A 20096-nucleotide genomic window follows, 5' to 3' on the forward strand; every position below is an offset into this window, starting at 1 on the left:
TATTTATTTTATTTATTTTAAAATAATTAATCTTTTTGTCATATTGCATATAATCACAATTTTGTTTTGTCAAAATTGTAAAGCAAATCTGAAGCTTAAAAAAAAAGCTCTTTAAATTGCCGTAAAATTACTTTTTAAAATCACAAAAGCAAACAAACAAGCAAATCACAGTTTAGCTCCCCCACCCCAAATCGCGCAACCCCACTTTTGTTCATCGTTGGGTCATTTGAAAACACTGAAGACATTTTCATTTGGTACAAAACCATTTAATGATGTATCAAAAATGTAAAAATAATGGCCTTACGGTTTGGTCATTTACACAATACCAATATCCCACTAACTGAATTTGTCTCCAAGGCAAACAAGTGAGAGAAAGTCTGGCAAAACCATATCTCCTTTCATTGAATTCACTCTTCTCAACTCAAGCAAGATCCCTAAACCTCATTAAGAGGAAATTGAATTTTCCCAAACTATTCCCATCCTGTTCTATTCTAACCGAAGGGATTGTCCTTTCCTTTCACCGTCATCCTGGCTGTAGTTCTTCCTTTGACAACCAACACATATTTCAGTTTGACATATTTCTTCCTTTGACATATTTCAGTTTGTTTTCTTCTGACTCTTTTTCCTCTGCGGCTCTATCAACTGGACTAGGTTGAAATATATGATGAAGCCCAGAAAGTGGAGAAAGGAGAGGACGGAGACTAGCACTGGAAACAGATCGGGCAACTTGGCCGGAGGCTTCAACCACACCATCGTAAAGCTCAACGCTGCCATGGCCACCAGTGAAAACCAGAACTGTAGAAGACAAAGTGACAACACTTATTACAAGAGAGAAGAAATACCCTGACAAAGGTTCATTAGTTCTAGTCAAGTGCTCAGCATGACACGGATCCTTGTAACTTGATGTTTATTTTCCACCCTGTTTGAGGAAGGTGAGTCGAGGTATAAACATTAACATGTCTATTTACGACAGATGGAGTGAAGGATCAGTGGGAGTGCTGGTGTGAGCAACACAACCCCCCAATGAAACACTACCTTCATCGTAGGGCCCCCTTATTTATGTCTCTTGTGTAAATAAATATATCTAGGCAAACCTGTGTTAATGACTCACGCTACACAAATAGCACACCTCCTGGTCTCGAACAATCATGCAAGGAGCTGTTGAAACATTCAGTCTTCAAAAGCGCTAAGAAGAGCATGGGGTCAAGCTAATGTGAAAGTTATGAGCCGTTCAGGTGGGCCAGTGCGCTTAACTGACTTCTTCATAAGCATCGATGTTATTAACATCAGTGGTGTGGAGTAACAGGCCGTGACGTCAGTGTTAACTTACTTTCCATTTAATGATCCGGCTGAGGTTGAGTTTAGGCAGCCAGCGCTGAGTGAGTTTGCGATAGAGACCCAGTCTGAGCTCTTCTTCTGTACTTCTCTCTAAAGCAGAGAGCAGATACAAACTCAGAAAGAGGAACGCCAATGAGGTCACCACGTAAGGCAACAGCAAACCGTCCTTCAGCAGAAGAGGGAGCATGCTATGGAAAACAAAAAACACAAATTCAAGATGTGTACAATTAGTGATTATTTATCCCTCTGTTTATGAAACCGCTGGTGTTCAGACCAATGTAGCAATCGTCATATACTTGCTACATTGTATACATATACTGACACCTAGTGGTGTGGATGTAAAAATCACGCAAATCTTTTCACTTAGTACAAATGTACCACAAAACCAGTCTTAAGTCGCTGGGGTATATTTGTAACAATAGCCAAAAATACATTATATGGGTCAAAATTATCCATTTTTCTTTTATGACAAAAATCATTAGGATTAAGTAAAGATTACGTTCCATGAAAATATTTTGTAAATTTCTTGACGTAAATATCAAAACTTAATTTTTGATTAGTAATATGCATTGCTAAGAACTTCATTTGGACAACTTTAAAGGCGATTTTCTCAATATTTAGATTTTTTTGCACCCTCAGATTCCAGATTTTCAAATAGTTGTATCTCGGCCAAATATTGTCCTCTCCTAACAAACCATACATCAATGGAAATCTTATTTATTCAGCTTTCAGATGATGTATAAATCTCAGTTTTGAAAAATGAACACTTAAGACTGGTTTTGTGGTCCACGGTCACAAATGCGTTATTCATAGTCAGACGATAATAGTTGTGCGATTAATAGCGGGGTGACCAAGAAAAAGTTCCTAGAATTCGACTGGTCCTGCCATTATAAAATTTATTGACACCTATTGGCGTGGATGTAGAATCACACAAATGTTTGCACTTAGCAGAAATACATTATATTAGTTAGCATGCAAATACATGCATTACTTAGCAAATCAAAGTGTCTAATAATAGCAAGGTGATCAAGATAAAGTTTTCTGGTGGCCCTGTCATTTCAAAATGGCGACCTACATGAGGGGACCCTCTCTGTGAAAAAAAAAACCCTTTAGATTTAATCAATTATGGCATATTCGGTCTTTTCAGTCAGTTTTACTCTGACTAAAATGGCTTATAATTTTAGATGAAAATAATGTTTTAGCTGATGGAAAAAGCAAAATTTAACCAACTATTTTATATATTGAACGCATCAACATTTAACAAAACTGTTCTGTGAAAAACAGATCTCCTGAAATAATAACATTATTACATAAAAAGTACTTAAGTACAGTGAGTAATAAGTATTGCAATACAATGTAACCCCCCCCCCCCCCCCCCACCACCACACATATTTTCAATACGTTTGAATTGAAATGGTTTAATTATCACAATGATGCCCATTTTCTAGCAGGTCTTCAGTATTGCTTATAAAACATTTTCTGTAACTTGCATTGATGAGATCAACATTTAGCTAACTAGCTTAGCTGTTTCCCTAGGCATTTGACTGAAAAACAATAATTTGCACACCAACCATATCATGAATAATACGTCTATTGAGATCTTTGTGTTAGCAGAACAGGTTATGACGCAGAAAAAACAATACTAGCTGTGAATTTTGAACATTTTGCTATAACGAGTATAAAGTGTGCTAATGAATGGTGTGCATTAGGGGCATAGAAAACTGTGGCAATGTGTTGTCTCTGTATGTTCTTGTGGATATTTCCCCTAATAGTGCAACAATTACTCTATCATAGAATATAATTCAATTATCTTCCATAACAAAGAACATCATGTCTTCAGCTAAAAACATAAATATGCAGCATTAAAACAGGTTTGTGGAAGCAGGCAGTGTGATTCTAGAGAATGGTGGGTTGTGTTTACACAAAGGGGTCTTAGTTTAATGGTATGTGGGCTATGTCATGCAATCCAGTGATATCCTTACACTAAACCATGCACACAACAATTAGTGTGGACAGCTGGGACTCCCCTATCAGATACTCTTCTTCTCACTATATAGTCATTTGCTGATTTTGTTTCTATCTTAACCATAAGGATTAATTTATAGTACTGTAATTTTAATTTAGTAACACATACTGCATGGTATCTTACCTGAAAGTTGACGTTAGTAGAAACCAAATGGCGATCAGAGGTATTTCGTTGATGACAAGGCAAACTGGCCTGTAAAACATATATTTGACTTTTAAGACTATATATACTACATTACAGATGTTTACATGATACCAATGCTATAATTATGTAGTTGAGAGGGCAAGGACTAGGTATCTGTTTCTCTCTTCAGTGATCCAGTCACTACACTTCCTCTGTCAGCTCATTTTTAACACCCAATAGAGACCCTTAATCCAGAAGCATGCCTTACTGATTGGCTAACACATGCAAGATATAACACAACATTAAAAATGAAGGTTGAAGCGACCCCAAATAACGTGATATTTAGCCCCTGGGGATGTGATATTTAACCCCACCAAAAAAGTGTAGTTTTGAGTATCAATTGGGTGGGTTTTGTTGTGAAAATCTGGCAACCCTGATGCAGAATATGGGAAAATGTAGCACTAAATAATCACTAACTTTATTGAAAGTGAAGTTTCTAATGTCTAGAGATCAACCAATATTGCCTTTTTATAATAGGCTATTTTTATAATTATGTATTGAGTAACTAATACACATTATTTAATTATTGTTTTATATCTGCATTTTGACAATTATAACTACAGTGTTTATCAGCTAGACCCAATGTTACAGTTAAAAAGCATAAATAACGTAAAAATATCAAACTGAATTTCAGTAAACCTTAAGTAGTTTCTAGTAATCACCAAATAATTCTTTTCAAGCATGTTTCCATAACTTAGAAGTTATGAAATTGAACACTTCAGCTTAAATATGATACTGTTATTTAGTTTGTGTCATAACAAATTGTGTCTAAATCAAGCACAGTGGGTTAAGCAAAAGTGGGAATAGCAATTAGATCAAGTAATGTGAATTACATTCCGCTACTTACAAGGCTACTAGAAGGATAGACTTCTCATGGACTTGGAAGGAGAAGAGGAAAAAAGCCAGGGAGGTGTTCACCTACAGTACAAGCAGATCAGGGGAGTCAGTGGTCAAAAATACAAGTCGTTGAACTGTCAAAAACAAACACATAATCATGACACCACTTACCAAGGCGAGCTTAAACTGCCATAGAGTGGGTTTGGACAACAGTTTTAAAGATGAAGGCAGGGCGAACAACAGAGTAAGAGCAAAACTGAAAGAAAAAAAATCATTTCATTGAATACATCCATACATTAATAAAAAGATTTACTATACACACAAACGAAGCAGAGAAATACGATCAAGAGCCCCTGTTGCCAAAGCCTGTAATCTATCCCATGGAACTAGAGGACACGGCTGCCTGATCTTTTTATACATCCTCACAGTCAACAAGAAAGATCCCAGCATGCAGGAAATGCATGAGATTCAGGGATGGCACTGCTGAGCACTCACAGAATTACTTGAATCCCTCAATCATCATTCTCTTGGAGGAAATTGACCCTATTAGAGATGAATGACCCTATGGGACAAAGATCTGGTCCATCACGTCAGATGCAAATGTAAGAGGCGAGATAGACTGTACAGGGAAAGCATGTAGGCCACGATAGACTTAGTGTAATTTTAAACAAAATCAGGCAAAGTTTGTTTGAGTTTCGGGAGTTCAGAACAGCTTGCCAAAGTGAACTTTCCAGAAAACTTCTCTCTGGCTGATAAACACCTTCGAACTACTATTGGTCTGTGGTGATTATGTAATTGGTAGGTCAGCTCTGGGGCTCCGTCTTCTTTGATGTGAAAATACATCAAGGACAGATGCGAGTAAAAACATGAACACACTGACACTGTTTTTTTGTTTAATACTGTAAAACTGCTTGCTTTAAAGCAATTCATTGAATAATGTGTTATATATGTAACATGACTGGACTGCCGAATTGCAGAGCTCTTGCAAACATATCAAACTTCGTTATTATCAGATGCTTTCTTTATTGCTGTTTTCTCATCACCCCTTTACCTAAATTCATAACTTCAGACTTATGTGCCCTCAGGAAGCTTGCGTTCTGTGAATGGCGCTTTATTGTTCATCCCAAAGAGGCACGAAATCACTTTCACAGGCTTTTACATTAAATGTTCCCTCCTGGTGGAATGACCAGCCCAAATCAATCTGAGCAGTCCTTAGTCATCTTCAAGTACTGGCTAAAAACACATCTCTTCCTTCTTTATTTGAACCCCTAACTCTAGCACTCTCTATTCTAATTCTATTCTTTACAAAAAAATGGCCCCTTTTAGACTTGCACTCTATTCCTTTACTAACTACTTGTTAAAAAAAAAAAAACTAACACTAGCCTCTCTATTCTTTTTGCATTCTACCCATTTGTTTTCTTTTTGTTTATTATAAAATAAAAAAAAAACCTTGCAACGTGTACTGCGTTAGGCTAACTGAGACTTGTTATAGCACTTGCATATCATTGCTCTTTTGTTGATTTTGTTTGCTTCCATTGTCCTCATTTGTAAGTCGCTTTGGATAAAAGTGTCTGCTAAATGACTAAATGTAAATGTAACTATATACCCATTTGCTTATAAAACTATACACAAAACTCGGAGCTGACCGATGTTGCAGTCATCTTGTACATATACTGACACCTAGTGGTGTGGATGTAGCATCATGTAAATGTTTACACTTACTAGAAATGCATTATTTACAGTCAGCCATGATTACTTTATTCTGCAAATGAAAATCTACAATAATAGCGGGTTAATCAAGATAAGGTGCGCAGTATTTGGCTGGTCTTGTAGCTATGTTTAAAATAAAACAGGTTTTATTAGGCTGTAAAAAATTACAGTGATTTTAATGGTAAAATACTCTAAAAAATGCTACAGTAAAAACCTGTTAAATTATTAATGGTAAGTCTCCCTACTATATATGGTGAAATACTGTATTGGACACTACATTACACATTGTAATTTTACAGTAGTATACCGTTTTTGGAAGTGAAAAAGAACGTATAATTTACAGTGAATAACCATAAATTGACATTCCCAGAATTCCCTGCGTTACATTTAATTAATTTTTTCTTTTTCTTAGTTTTGTACATTAAGGTTGTGTGTTACATCTAATGTTGTTAAATGAATGTTTATTACATTGTCAGTTTTGTTACCATGATGGTGTTTAGTGTTTGTGTGAATGACACTGTGCACCTTCTATATATGTTAATATTTAAAAGCTGCTTGTGATGGGCTTTGGTTCATCATGTGACTTTCTCATCACCACCTGCTTTTGATGGTTATCAGTTTATTACAATGGTATAAAACAGATTTCAATACTTCCATAGGTTGGTATATTAACATTAATTTAATGAAATGACGGTATTTAAATGTAAATTTAAGTTAAAACCGTAAAACCAAACATTCTTTACCGTAAATTAAGATTTTTTTTTTACAGTAATAACTTCAGGCTTAATCTCTTATGAACAAACATGATTTTAAACATATTATAAAAACCTTATTCATTTATTTGTGTGTAAAACTTTTTTAATGAGGAAAACACGATTGAGTGCACCCTTAAAACAGACCAATGAGAAAATTAATTACTGACCCTGCAAAAATAGACTAAACAAAGACAAAAAAAATTAATCTTAAATGAATAGTCAATGAAATAATCTTGACCAAGACCTTGCACCTGCAGATTAGTGTCCACATATCAGTATCTCAAAATCTCTCTGCTACCATTAACTACCCATAATCCCACTGTGCCCTCCCGTTATAATTAGATGTGTTTCACAAACATGGTAAGAGGGAATATACCGAGAAAGATTTTAAGGTGGAGACACATAAAGAGACAAAGAAGGAGAAAGGGTGGTGGATAAATGGATGGTGAAGGATTACCTGAGGAACAGCTGAGTCTCTCTGGACAGCAGGGTCTTGATCTTTATCAGCACATTCAAGCTGCACCATGTGTTAGCCACTTTATCCTGTCAACAAACACATGCAGTCAAAGACACTAAACTAATGCGCTCCGGACGGAATGACACAATGAGAGCGAATGATACACTGACCGCTAGGTCAGTTTTCAAGTTCTTCATGAACAGTTGTATAAACTAGTGTAAATTCAGGGGTGTCAACTTAATTTAAATTAAGGACCAGAATGAACAAAACTTCACATTTAACTTCATGCTCTAATAACTAACATTGGGTTAAAATAAAAGTAAGTTTGTTTAAATTCAACACAAATGCCTTTAGGATTACATATACATACAACATTAAGAGTTAAAATATAGGGAATATTACACAACCCATAGAAATTACTGCTATTGGAAACTGTAATAAAACACCTAAAATCTAATATTAAAAAGGTAATATTTTATGAAATTCCTGTAATAAGTAACTTTCTGTTGTAATATAATATAAAATATAATGCTATAAATACATCATGCCAAAATGATAAGTGTTTTTTTTAAATATTAGAATTAGCTTTATACTATAATTAATGACTATTTATTTTGTTATTAATATTTTAATATTCGGTTTTCACTTTATTTCTAAGTTTTAGTTTTAGTAAATTTACTATTTCAACTTTAGTACTAATTTAGTCCAGTTAGTTGCCAAGGCAATATTTCTCATTTCAGTTAAATTTTTTTTTTTTAAGTTTGATTTCTTATTTATTAATTTTCTAATGATCTAATATTTATATTGTATTTTATTTCACCTTTATTTCAATTACCTAAAACTTTTCAAAAATAGTTTTTGTTTTAGTAAATGGCAACAGCACTGCTGGACCTACAGCCTTGAGTTTTTCATAAACATAGTGCAAGAAATTAATCACCAACAAAGGTTAAAGTCAAGGATTTCTTTCTTGCTTGTTTTCAATAATGTTTCGGCTCAAGAAAATACCCTTTTCTGAAATAACCACAAATTTGTGATCATGCTTACAAAATTAGCATTGACATATAAGGCAAGTATCTTTAAGTGGTATGTAGCTTTTGAAGAGAAAGCACATAAGTCACATTACTCAGCGTAACCATTTCAAAACTGAAAGAGCAATAAAAATTCCTGTGGACATTCTTGGGGGGCATTGGCACAAAGGGCAAGGGTGAAGTATTACACTCCCATTCATTTTCCTGTCAAGTAACCGTGATGTCAAAAAAAGCTATGCACTTATTTGTAAACTTATTAATAACGTCATTAATAACGGACATTAATAACATCACCGAGGTTGCAAAGACTGCGGTTTCACCATATACAGAAGACCAAATTGCACCCTTTAGGAAACCGATCCGTTCCGAATGCCCGCTGACCTTTCTGCTGGGGTACCGACATGTGATTCCTCAAAGACTGGTGGCCTTTAACAGTTGTGCAACAACAGAATTAGTAAATGTTATGAAAGTTTCAGCTCTGCTTCTGAGGATTTCTTCATAGTGCTCAATCCTCGAAAACACAGCTGCTGTCTTTCACAGCTGTGTGAAGACGAGTGGACACTACAGCTGAAGATGAGACCCACGTTGAAAAAATTTCTGTGTTTTGTTTTTTTGTCTATACAGTGAAAGTCAATGAGGTCCATTGACAAATAATTGACATTCATTGTGTGAAAAAAAAAAATCCATACTTACCCAGTTGATTAATCTCAGTACATTAAGACAACTGTTTTATATTACGTTTTCTGAAATGTTACATAAATTTCCACAACAGAAATCTACAGACAAAAAAGCAACAATTTAGCTATCAGCTAAATATCACCTAGCTTTACCATGCTCTGATGTATACGATAGCAACAGCCAAGGCTCGCTTAGCGCTCCGTCCATCACAAATGCTCAAGGCTCTAGGTTAGAATTACTCGCACCTTGTGTATTATGTTAGCCTCATGTCAGGCAAATGCATGATATATTCCGGGCCCTGAGCCCTGCAGAATTTTCAATTACTTCTCACAACACAGCTACTTTGACAACAGGGTTTTTGGGTGCATTTCAAAAGCAAGCCGCAGTACTTGTGCACCATGTATTTCAGTATTGACTTACAAAAGGCTTTAGACAACGAACAGGACACAGCTCTAGTTTTCCAATAAACTCAACGTGAGACCCTTGTTTACTAATCAGATCTAAAGGATAAATCCTGCACTGGACCCAAGGGGTTTCATTGAGGTAATCTATGAATACAGGAGGATCTGACTGGCTAGATGTGTATTAAGTCAGTCTTCTATTTGCATTAATATCACAGATCCAAAATTGAACACTGTTTACAGTTTGCTGTATGTATCTACATAGGATTCTGGCAACAGTGTATTTATGCATTCATGCATGCATACAGAGAAAATGTAATGCATGTGGATAAGGATTTCAAGGGCATTTCCAAGCCGACCCTGCATTGGAAATTTATAACAGGCAAGAACAGAGCTGAATAAGCATCAGAAGCAGCATGCTGAAATGATGCGTTTAAAACTCACTCCTAAAGCAATAAATATGACTGATTTACATAAATTTGACCTCAGTGTTTTACATGTAAATCTTAAAGCCACATACCCAACTGCAAATACTGTTATGAATGTTAGTGAATAGTAAACATGTATTTCTCAATATTCAAGGCAAGATAATCTCAGTTATCCAAGCACTGGTTCAAGAGAATTAAAAAGGAACCTATTTAGATTAACTTGAAGGAGTTTGCCATTAATGCTTTGATGCTGCATATACATTACATGAATTACCTCAAACAAACCCCGACCAACAGGAAAAAGGCGATGAAGAACTTGTAGAGGTTGTTTGGGGTCGGACAAAAAGGGCATCCAGCAGAGGGCAAAGGTCACCAGTACAGTCATGGAGATCTTGACCAAATGAAAAAATCTGAGTACACAAAAATTTAGCAATATAATTTGGTTATATGATTGTCTTTCAATATATTTTGTGAATGCAAAGATCTAAAAACAATATTAAAGGGATAAAATTAAAATTCTGTCATTAATTACTCCCCTTCATGTCGTTCCAAACCCATAAAACCTTCATTCATCTTCTTAACACAAATTAAGATTAACAAATTAACAATAACACAAATTAAAATATTTTGATGAAGTCCGAGAGCTCTCTGACATCAGTGGTTCAACTGCAATTTTATGAAGCTACATGAATACTTTTTGGGCGGAAAAAAACCCCTGAAATAATGTCTTTATTCAACAATTCTTCTCCTTTAAATCACATCTTCTGCCATTATCGAGAGTACCTCTGTACATAAACAAAATATGCACATATTGCTGCTGATGTAGAACTTGTTTATGTGCAGAGGAACGTACATGCATGTGTCTCTTTACCCTCCATAATGGCGGAATTCGTGATTTAGAAGAGAAGAATTGTTGAATAAAGTCATTATTTTTGTTTTGTTTGTGCACAAAAAGTATTCTTGTAACTTCGGAAAATTGTGGTTGAACCACTTTTGTCACATGGACTATTTTAATGATGTGCTTACGACATTTCTGGGTGTGGGGACCATTTCAGTTGCATTGCTGTCTATGCAGGGTCAGAGAGCTCTTGGATTTAATCCAAAAATCTTATTGTGTTCCGAAGATGAACAAAAGTCTCACGGGTTTGGAACGACATGTCGCTGAGTAATTAATTACAGAATTGTCATTTTTGGGTGAACTACCCCTTTAGATAATTATGTATCATCCAGGAATAACATTGTCTGTTCTCCTAACAATTCAACAAAGGTGCTCTAACAGCTTCTTTTTTTTTTTTTGCTGACCAATACAACAATCTTGAACTTTTTTAAACATTTTATACATATTTGTCATAAAATACTGTTCATTTAATATTCATAAATTAAAAAAAATAATAATTGAGGTATGTTATACATTTGAAAAAATATTTATTTTAATTAATGGGTCATAAAACAGGTCATTCGACTACTTGAGTAGAGACAACATGCTCTCACAGTTTTTGAGTGTACTGTATACTGGAGCAACTAACACCTCTTAGCTGTAGATATACAGTTGCACACACAGGCATAACAGGGAGGGTCAGGCATGGCCAGAGAGTCATCTGGACATGTCTCGTCCCAGGCAAACTAATCCACCAATGCATCTGCCTCCAAATGCCCTTGGTACATTGTTACTAAATCAACAAATGCAAGACAGCAAAGAGCAGAGTGCTTGCACGGAGACCGGCTGCAGTACTGGTGTAGACATACATACAAAGTAAAATTGAATAATAAAAGAAAAAAAAAACTATGGTGAAGTGTCTAATGATGAACTTTAAGGATTTGTTATTTTCATAAGGCAATCAGGCTATGAAATTTGTGGTCCCTAGTACTGTATCTGAAGTCTCGTTCCCGAAATTCAGCCTTGGTGCAGAATTTCAGCCACTACGAGCCAGTCCCAAAATGAGCTTTCCTTAGGAGGAGCCATTTCTGTGTCTGTAGCTTTAAATGCTAATGAGGAGGAGAGAGGCGGGGCAAGGTGGAGGGTGGGTGTGTGTTCTGCAGCTTGCTACCATGCGCTAATTTTGACAGTGGATGTATCGCAATGGCTCGTAGACACGCAGTCGTTCAAGCTTTTCAGTTTGACCCAGAATCTGATCCGGATGGAGAAGCACCGGATGAAGAAGTTGCAACTCAGTGGCTACAGCAGGACGTCTCCGAATGGTTAGTTTAAAATATTGTGTCTGGATACGGTCAGTGTTTCCCACACATAGACTTTACCTGGGCGAACCGCAACAATATCCACCGCCCGCTGCCAAGAAAAAACCTTATCATTCTGTTGGAAGATGTCTCCAGTACTGCCCCGCGAGCGCGAGGTCTGACTCTCCTGGCGCAGTGTCGCCTCTCTCGGCGTCTGTTCTGAGCAGCGAGCGGCAGAGAAGCAAAGCTTTCAGTTTGCCTTAAAGCAGCAGACTCATCAATAAATCATTTAAAAAACAGCGTTTCCAAACACTTGTCGCTTACTGACTGTTTGAACTTTTAAATATGAACATAATTTGTCTGTTAATATGCGCAGTTTATTACTCAGACGCAAAACAGTGCTTCGCTCGTTTGCAAGCCATGATGTCTCTCGAGGAAAAAACATTTGCGCTCGCCTCGCTCGGTCGTAGCACATTTTCTCATGGGCGGGCAAAGCAGAGAAAGGGGAGGTAACCTTTCCCCGTATGACGACATAAGGGGAAGATTCCAGATCGGGCCATTTGAGCTTTCGTTTTTTTAAAGGCGAAGCAGGATACCCAGGGCTCGGTTTACACCTATCGCCATTTCTAGCCACTGGGGGACCATAGGCAGGCTAGGGCAGGGGTGTCCAAACTACAGCCCGCGGGCCATCTGCGGCCCGCTATCACTCCTGTGGCGGCCCGCGAGGGATTTAAAAAAAAATGATACGAATCTGCAGAGGTGGGCAAACTACGGGCGTTTTCATCCAGCCCGTGATGCAGTTGTTCCAATATACAATATCAGTAAAATCCAATAGATGGCGCTGTAGCCTGTAGTGCAGTATATAACCCCTGATTTACACCATCCTGCCGCTCCAGTCAATCCGCGGCACGTTTCAGAAGTGGCTCTCCGCGCGGCTCTCTAAAGAGAGGCGCCGCGTCTATTTTTGATGGACGCCGCGTTCAAGCCGCACAGAAAATACTAAATAAAAAGTCAAAATAGCTATATACACTACAAAAGTGGCATCATTGTAAATAAGTTACATGTTTTAAAAATGTGAAAGTGTTCATTTGTTTTGAAAAATGCCTTACTGTTTTAAAAATGATTAAAATACTTTCCAGTATCAGAACAAATGCCAGTGTTATCCCGTTATCCTCCTGCTCATGGGTGCTGTCATTTTGTGGGGAAAACATGGAAATAATTTGTCGTTTTATCTTGCAAGGATATGCTTTCTTCTGTTTTCCACACACATTTTTATGAAAATTGATTTAGTACTGTTTTTCTGGATTATAAATTGCGTTTTTTCATTCCAAATGTGCTGCAGACCAGTCAAGTTCTTCCACACTGACTAAATCAATCGTGTCTTTTTGAACCTTGCCTTATACACAGAGGCACTGTCATGTTAGAATATAAAAGGGTTCTGTCCAAAACAGTTGCTAGAAAATTAGAAGCACACAATTCCCTAGAATATGCTTTAACTTTAAGATCTGTACTCATAGAAATTACTAAAGTAGTCAAACATGTTCATTAGAAGGGGGTGAACCAGTACTTTTGGCAATATAGTGTATTAAAATATTCTTCAAAGCCTATAATTGGTCTCAACAATTGGCAGGCCTATTTTTACTACACTCAGTTTGGCACCTTCTGGAATTTCTTGAGGTCTGCTTAAATAGCTCAATTAATCAATTTTAACATATTATTGCAATCAACCTAAAAAAAATTGCAATGTTTGTGCAACAACCCAAAAGACTCACCCTCTCCCAGTCAAACCCTGCTTGATGCACTTGCCCAGGAGGTAACAGAAGAAAGGCAGTGAGTGATACAATTCCATTTGCTTGTAATTGAGAGCCAACGTGAAGGCCAAGGAACCAAATAAATCCCAGCCCAAACCAAGTCCCAAAATCCCCCATAAAGCCAGACCCAGGCTCACACTGTTATATCTGAAATTGCAGTTAAAGACTATACAAATGCTGTTCTTTTTGGATTTTAAGTTCTTGACATGACTATGAATAACTTAAATGAATAAATACCATAATAATAAATAAATACCATAGCAATTAAGGTAAAGGTTAAAGGATACTGAAAATGACCGTAGTCAATCAGTATAAGTCCTGGATACAGAAGGACGCAGAAAGCTGCGGCAACCTACGAGAACAAAATGGTACATTTTGATCAAATCAAAGCATGTTATTGATTACAAATACAAATTAACAATATACTACTTCAAAGGTAGTCTTTTAGTTACCTTTTGTTTAGAGGACCCATCGCAAAAGTAGAAGCAGTAAAGCAAAACTGCTGGAATGTAGATCAAAATATCTGTAAAAAGAACTGTTGGGACGAGGAAGGTTAATATGCATGAACAAATATTTCTCCTAATTTACAGAGATTTACATCAGCTATAACTAGATGCAATCATATGACTGTGTTGACTTTGATTACTGTAAACAGATATTATAGATTAATCAGAGCACTTCAATGCAGCGATTTGAACTCTCATAAAAATAATATAGATTTCCATTTTAATATTTACATACAATAAATTTTCATTTTAAAAATGACAGATGATTGATTTTCACGAAAACAATGATAAATATATATGGATTTCACAAGATGGTGCATGAAATACAAGCATATTTGAGTAATTATATACACAGAACAAGCATATATTTTAATTTTAAAAACAATAATAATCTTTATTTCTGCATGAGTACAAGATCAATATCATGTTTAAAAAAGGTTTGTGGCCAGCCTAAATTAGTCATAACTATCATCATGGAAGCTTCATTAGAAATAACTTTAAAATAATATAAACAAAAGTTTATAGGTGGATTAATGCCCTTTATAATTCCAGTATTTCTGCAAAATCAGTAAATTTAAAGGGTTAGTTCACCCAAAAATGAAAATTCTGTCATTAATTAATCACCCTCATGTCGTTCCAAACCTGTAAGACCTTTGTTCATCTTCAGTTATTTTTTATGAAACCTGAAAGCTTTCTGACCCTGTATAGACAGCAACGCAACTGAAATGTTCCAAGACCCAGAAAGGTAGTAAGGACATCGGTAAAACAGTCCATGTGACATCAGTGGCTCAACTTTAATTTTGCAAAGCTACAAGAATACTTTTAGTGCGCAAAGAAAACAAAAATAGCAATTTCCCCTTCATAGGTCACTTTAAAGCTGTGGTGACGTCACCGTAAGGGAACACCCCTTGGTGTGACGAATGTCTCAAGCTCTGTACCATCCCGCCAATCCTATTGGCCAAATAGCGATTGGCACCGCCTTATGCATGCGTAAGCATAGTATACCTGCGTGCCGCGTGCTATTTCACTCAGATTTCATTCCTTCAGGAATGCGAATTTTATGTGCCCTAGAAAGCATCCCACGTTCTCAGCGATGTTTTTCTCAAGCAGTGTTTAACTCCTCTTCGCGGATGCGATGAGTCATCGGAGATGTAAGGAGCCATGTAGCAGGTCTCTCACGGCAGGGGACACTCATGATAGGTGCATTGTGTGCCTGGGCCTGCATCACGTGCAGGCGGCGCTTAGCGGCCTGTCAACATGTCCCCACTGTGAAGGCCTGCGACTGAAAGTTCTGCGCTCGAGGGTAGAAGTTTTCTCCAAGGTCGCCCCCGCATCCAACCCCCGCTGTGTCGCTTTTGCGGTTGCCGAGGCGCCGCACGAGGCGATGGCTTGGGGCGACGTGTCCGACATAGACCGGGAGGACAGTGATGCGCTGGAGTTTTCTCTATTTCGCTCTCTCTCCCCCAATCGAGTGCAAGAGGTCAGCGAAAATTTCGTGGAGCCCATTGTTTTTGCCGACAAGGGTCTACAGCCCGCCCCGAAGGCCTACGGTGTCTCACGGGCCGCATATCATTTACTTATTACTTTGCCAATGAAAACTAACCACATATTAAGGTATCTACATGATTACAATTAGATTTATTATTATTATTATTATTAGAGAGTATAATTCTACCTACCATTAATAGGACACCTGATGTTGTCGGGAGCAGACCAATTTTGAGAAATTCGACTCAAAAGGAGTAACAGCACAGTGAAGTTGCGACTGTAAGTTGCAGTCTGTAAGACGTGAGCTGTGACGTCTGCAAGAAAAGCAACGTTTGTTTTCCACTCATTGTCTCTCAAGACTAGAAATCGTTCTCCCTCGCTGATGTAATTAAGAAAGTGAACTATCTCGGGGAGTACAGCCAGAAAGCGATGCAAGACTTTTCCCCAACTTAGCCATCTCACTTCACTGTGCAGAATGAGGTCTCCGTAAGCACTGTCCAGTTCGTCCAACAACACAATAAAACGGCGGTGCATTAGAGGCCGCACTCGAATGAAGTTGACCACCTTGATCACGGTGCCCATAACCTCCATGAAGTATCCATCAACTAACTTGCTGCATAGTGCTTGCTGGTGCACAATACAGTGAAATGCCATCAAGTCGGGGGAGATTTTTCGCATTTCAGCAACGAGACCCTTGTGTTTTCCTGTCATTGAGGGCGCACCGTCAGTAGTGATGGAGACAACTGAGGATGCTGATATGTTCATGTCTTTGCATGCTTCGCGAAGTTCTCTATGAATGTCCTCGCCCCTTGTTCGTTCATGAAGCGATTTCAACGCCAATAAATCTTCTGTAACCTCAAAAGTCTCTGAATTCACACATCTCACCCAAATGCAAAGCTGAGCAACGTCTCCGATGTCTGTCGATTCATCCGCTGCCAAACTGAGTGCTGAAGCAGTGGCTAGCTTAGTTTTTAGTTGTTCTGTCAAATTCTCAGACATTTCAGAAATTCAACGAGTAACTGTGTCATTGCTGAGCTATAAACTTTTTATCCTGCGAATTATCTCGCTCTTGTTGCTCAGATCATCAAACAGACATTGTGATTCCAGAAAACAGTTCTTGACTAGCTCCCCATCACTGAATGTTTTGCCGTGTTTGGCAAGGAGCCAGGAAATTTTGAACGTTGCTAATGTCAACTAAACTCAAAAAAAAAAAAAAAAAAAACTCACTCTTTCCCTCTATCTTTCTCTCCCTCCCTTACTAGCTTGTTCTTATTTGAACAATGACTGAGACTTGGTGTTACGAGCACTTCCTCTGTCTGATTGCCTCTTCAAGATTAATCGCTTTTTGTATTCCCCAATTGTATGTCGCTTTGGATAAAAGCATCTGCCAAATGACTAAATGTAAATGTAAATGTCATAGCCTGAGACACTTTTAAGCTAGCTCGCATTGTATTCTGTTCAGCAATGGCATTTTTTTCAAGACCAGTTATCTTGAGAGCTCTTTCCTGAGATCCAGGTGGATATTTCTTGTCAAAAGTTGTATGGGTGGTATCGAAGAGTCTTTTGACATTGTAAGTTTTGCATACACCCAGTATTTTACTACAGAGCAAGCAGAAAGGCTGTCCATCTCACTTGTTGACAGCAAACTGATTCTTCCATTTTTCAAGGACTCTCCTATCTTCACGGCTGATGATGCAACTCTTCTTGTTTGCATGTTGCTTCATTAGTATTTTCCTCACATCTTTTTTCTCCTCTAATAACAAATTTGTCCATTTTGATCGTTAATTGATGACTGTTTTAAATCTGCCAGAGCATGCTTGTAATTGTGTGCGTCAATTGTGTAATTGCACGTTCATAGTTGCGTCAGTACTGCGCATGTCTGAAAACATTACATGATCACCAAAATTATTTTATGACAAAAAAATTATTGTTGTAACATGAAAATAAAATATGAATTGTAAAACTATAATTAATTAATTATTATTATTATTATTAATTAATTATAATTTTTTTTACGTGGTCAGCATTGTGGGCCGCATTTGCATTTGTGGCGGGACGCATGTGACCCGAGGGCCACGGGTTGAGAACCACTGCCATACGGTGACGTCACCGCAGCATTGAAGTGACCTATGAAGGGGAACATCTTGGTTACGTATGTAACCACGGTTCCCCAAATAGGGAACGAAATGCTGCGGTTCAGGCCGTTCCGTACCTTTGATAGTGTTTTTCCTTAGTCATGAAATCTGAGTGAAATAGCACGCAGGTATACTATGCTTACGCATGCGTAAGGTGGCGCCAAGCGCTATTTGGCCAATAGGATTGTTGGGATGGTACAGGGCTTCAGACATTCGTCACACCAAGGGGTGTTCCCATACGGTGACGTCACCGCAGCATCTCGTTCCCTATTCAGGGAACCGTGGTTACATACGTATCCGAGATGTTATTCAACAATTCTTCCACCATTTTGGAGAGTACCACTACGCATGCACACACTTTCTCCTGACCGTAAACAACACTGATTACGTTCTGGGGAAAGTGTGCGTATGTGTTGTGGTACTCTCCAAAATGGAAGACGGTAACTCGGGGAGAAGAATTGTTGAATAAATTATGTTATTTATGTTTTCTTTGCACACAAAAAGTATTCTCATAGCTTCTCAAAAATGCAGTTGTGCCTCTGATGTCACATGGATAGTTTTACCAATGTTCTTACTACGTTTCTGGGTCTGGGAACATTTCAGTTGCGTCGCTGTCTATGCAGGGTCTGAGAGCTCTCGGATTTCATCATAAATATCTTAATTTGTGTTCTGAAGATGAATGAAGGTCTTACGGGTTTAGAACAACATGAGGGTGAGTAATTAATGACAGAATTTTCCATTTTTGGCTGAGCTAACCCTTTAAGAGGTAGAAATGACACTGTGACTGCCATCTAAAATATTTGAAATAAATTATTTATTGACATCAACTCTTACCTGTGGCCCTCATGAACAACTTATGAGAGTGGCTTTCATAGCCTCTAGAAGCATTCAACGCCACCCATTCAGGGTTGAGCAGCTTTGCTCTAGAAAAATAGACACCGCACAAAGAGAAATCAAAATCATCTTCAAGCCATGTTCAACTGATAAATAAAAAATATGGATCCGGTACCAGCTAAAAGAACACTTACACGTATGCACAGACCAGACTGTGATATGCTGTCAGAGGAGGATAATCAAGACCCCAGTAGTCCAAATCATTATTTGTAGTATTGAAGTACCTAGTTTGAAAAAAAAAAACTGTTAGGCCACATTAATATAAGGCATTGGCCTTATAAATTAAATACAGTGACATTTAATTTCTACTATATACAAGGAGAGAGAGCTTCACCAATATTGGTTTACTTGGCCATGAAAGAAGAATGAGAGACTAACCATTCATGAACAGGTAGATTGTAAGTCACTTCTTGCCAGTGTCTCTGTGCTTCATAGTCCCCGAACATTGGCGGTTTACCAGCACCTATTCCATTAAATGACATGCTAAATAGTATGACTTATTCATTAAAACGTAAATGTATAAAGTACAATATTCATCATGTATAACATTCTTTCACGAATAATGTTTATCCCCCTTGATTGTCGTTTTAGATGAGCTGATCTTGCTTGTTTACAGATGAATGAGTGGCTTCGAACGCTTGCAGCTGACTTTGACGAGTCTGATCCTAAAGAAACCAGCGGTTCATTGAAAACCAACCTGAGTAGGAATGAAAAGACACCGCCCATCTCGACGTTAAACCGAGCAGCACGCACAGTGAGATAAGGCTCCAGTTCTCCATGTCTGGTAGCGTTTAAGACTATTGATTTAAAAATCCTAAATCTGCAGCATCGCTCATGCTTTCCTAGAATGTCGAGTCGGCTGAGATTCACTTCCTGAAACAAGACGTCAGCGGAGTGGCGCTTCGTGATGACATCATACACGAGCACATGGGTTGAAGTGATGGAACAGGCGTTTGGTCGGTCAAGGTCTGATTTGTAATTTTGATCCATGGTCTGATCAAAATTTGAAAATGTTGGTATTAAATAAACTATGACTTAAATAGAATATTGAAGTGCAGTAAAGATGTTGCTAGATGATGATCCTGAATAAATAAGCAATGATCAAATAATGGACTATCTATGGAACATCACCAGGTAAAGACACCGAATGAACACCCTTTTGCCTAATTACCAACGCTATGAACGAGATTATGAAAAAATGGGGGGTAAACAGGTGTGTCTATGTTCAAAAATGCCTAAATCAATG

At 37.7% G+C, this 20096-nt stretch overlaps 1 protein-coding gene across 1 annotated transcript; it reads right to left on the minus strand.

The window, feature by feature from the left end:
- Window positions 1-248: 248 nt before the first annotated feature.
- Window positions 249-19746, minus strand: alg6 (ALG6 alpha-1,3-glucosyltransferase). Its single transcript, XM_079376747.1, has 14 exons — window positions 19548-19746; window positions 19229-19313; window positions 18985-19074; window positions 18791-18879; window positions 14280-14362; window positions 14115-14179; window positions 13789-13974; window positions 10116-10251; window positions 7307-7392; window positions 4556-4640; window positions 4395-4465; window positions 3488-3556; window positions 1331-1526; window positions 249-795 (listed from the first exon to the last, which is right to left on the minus strand). Exons 1-14 carry the CDS (start codon window positions 19627-19629, stop codon window positions 598-600), a joined length of 1521 nt encoding a protein of 506 aa, XP_079232873.1. The 5' UTR covers window positions 19630-19746; the 3' UTR covers window positions 249-597.
- Between the last annotated feature and the right edge of the window lie 350 nt (window positions 19747-20096).

The sequence above is a fragment of the Barbus barbus genome, assembly GCF_936440315.1.
Source record: "Barbus barbus genome assembly, chromosome: 25".
Taxonomy (NCBI): Eukaryota; Metazoa; Chordata; class Actinopteri; order Cypriniformes; family Cyprinidae; genus Barbus; species Barbus barbus.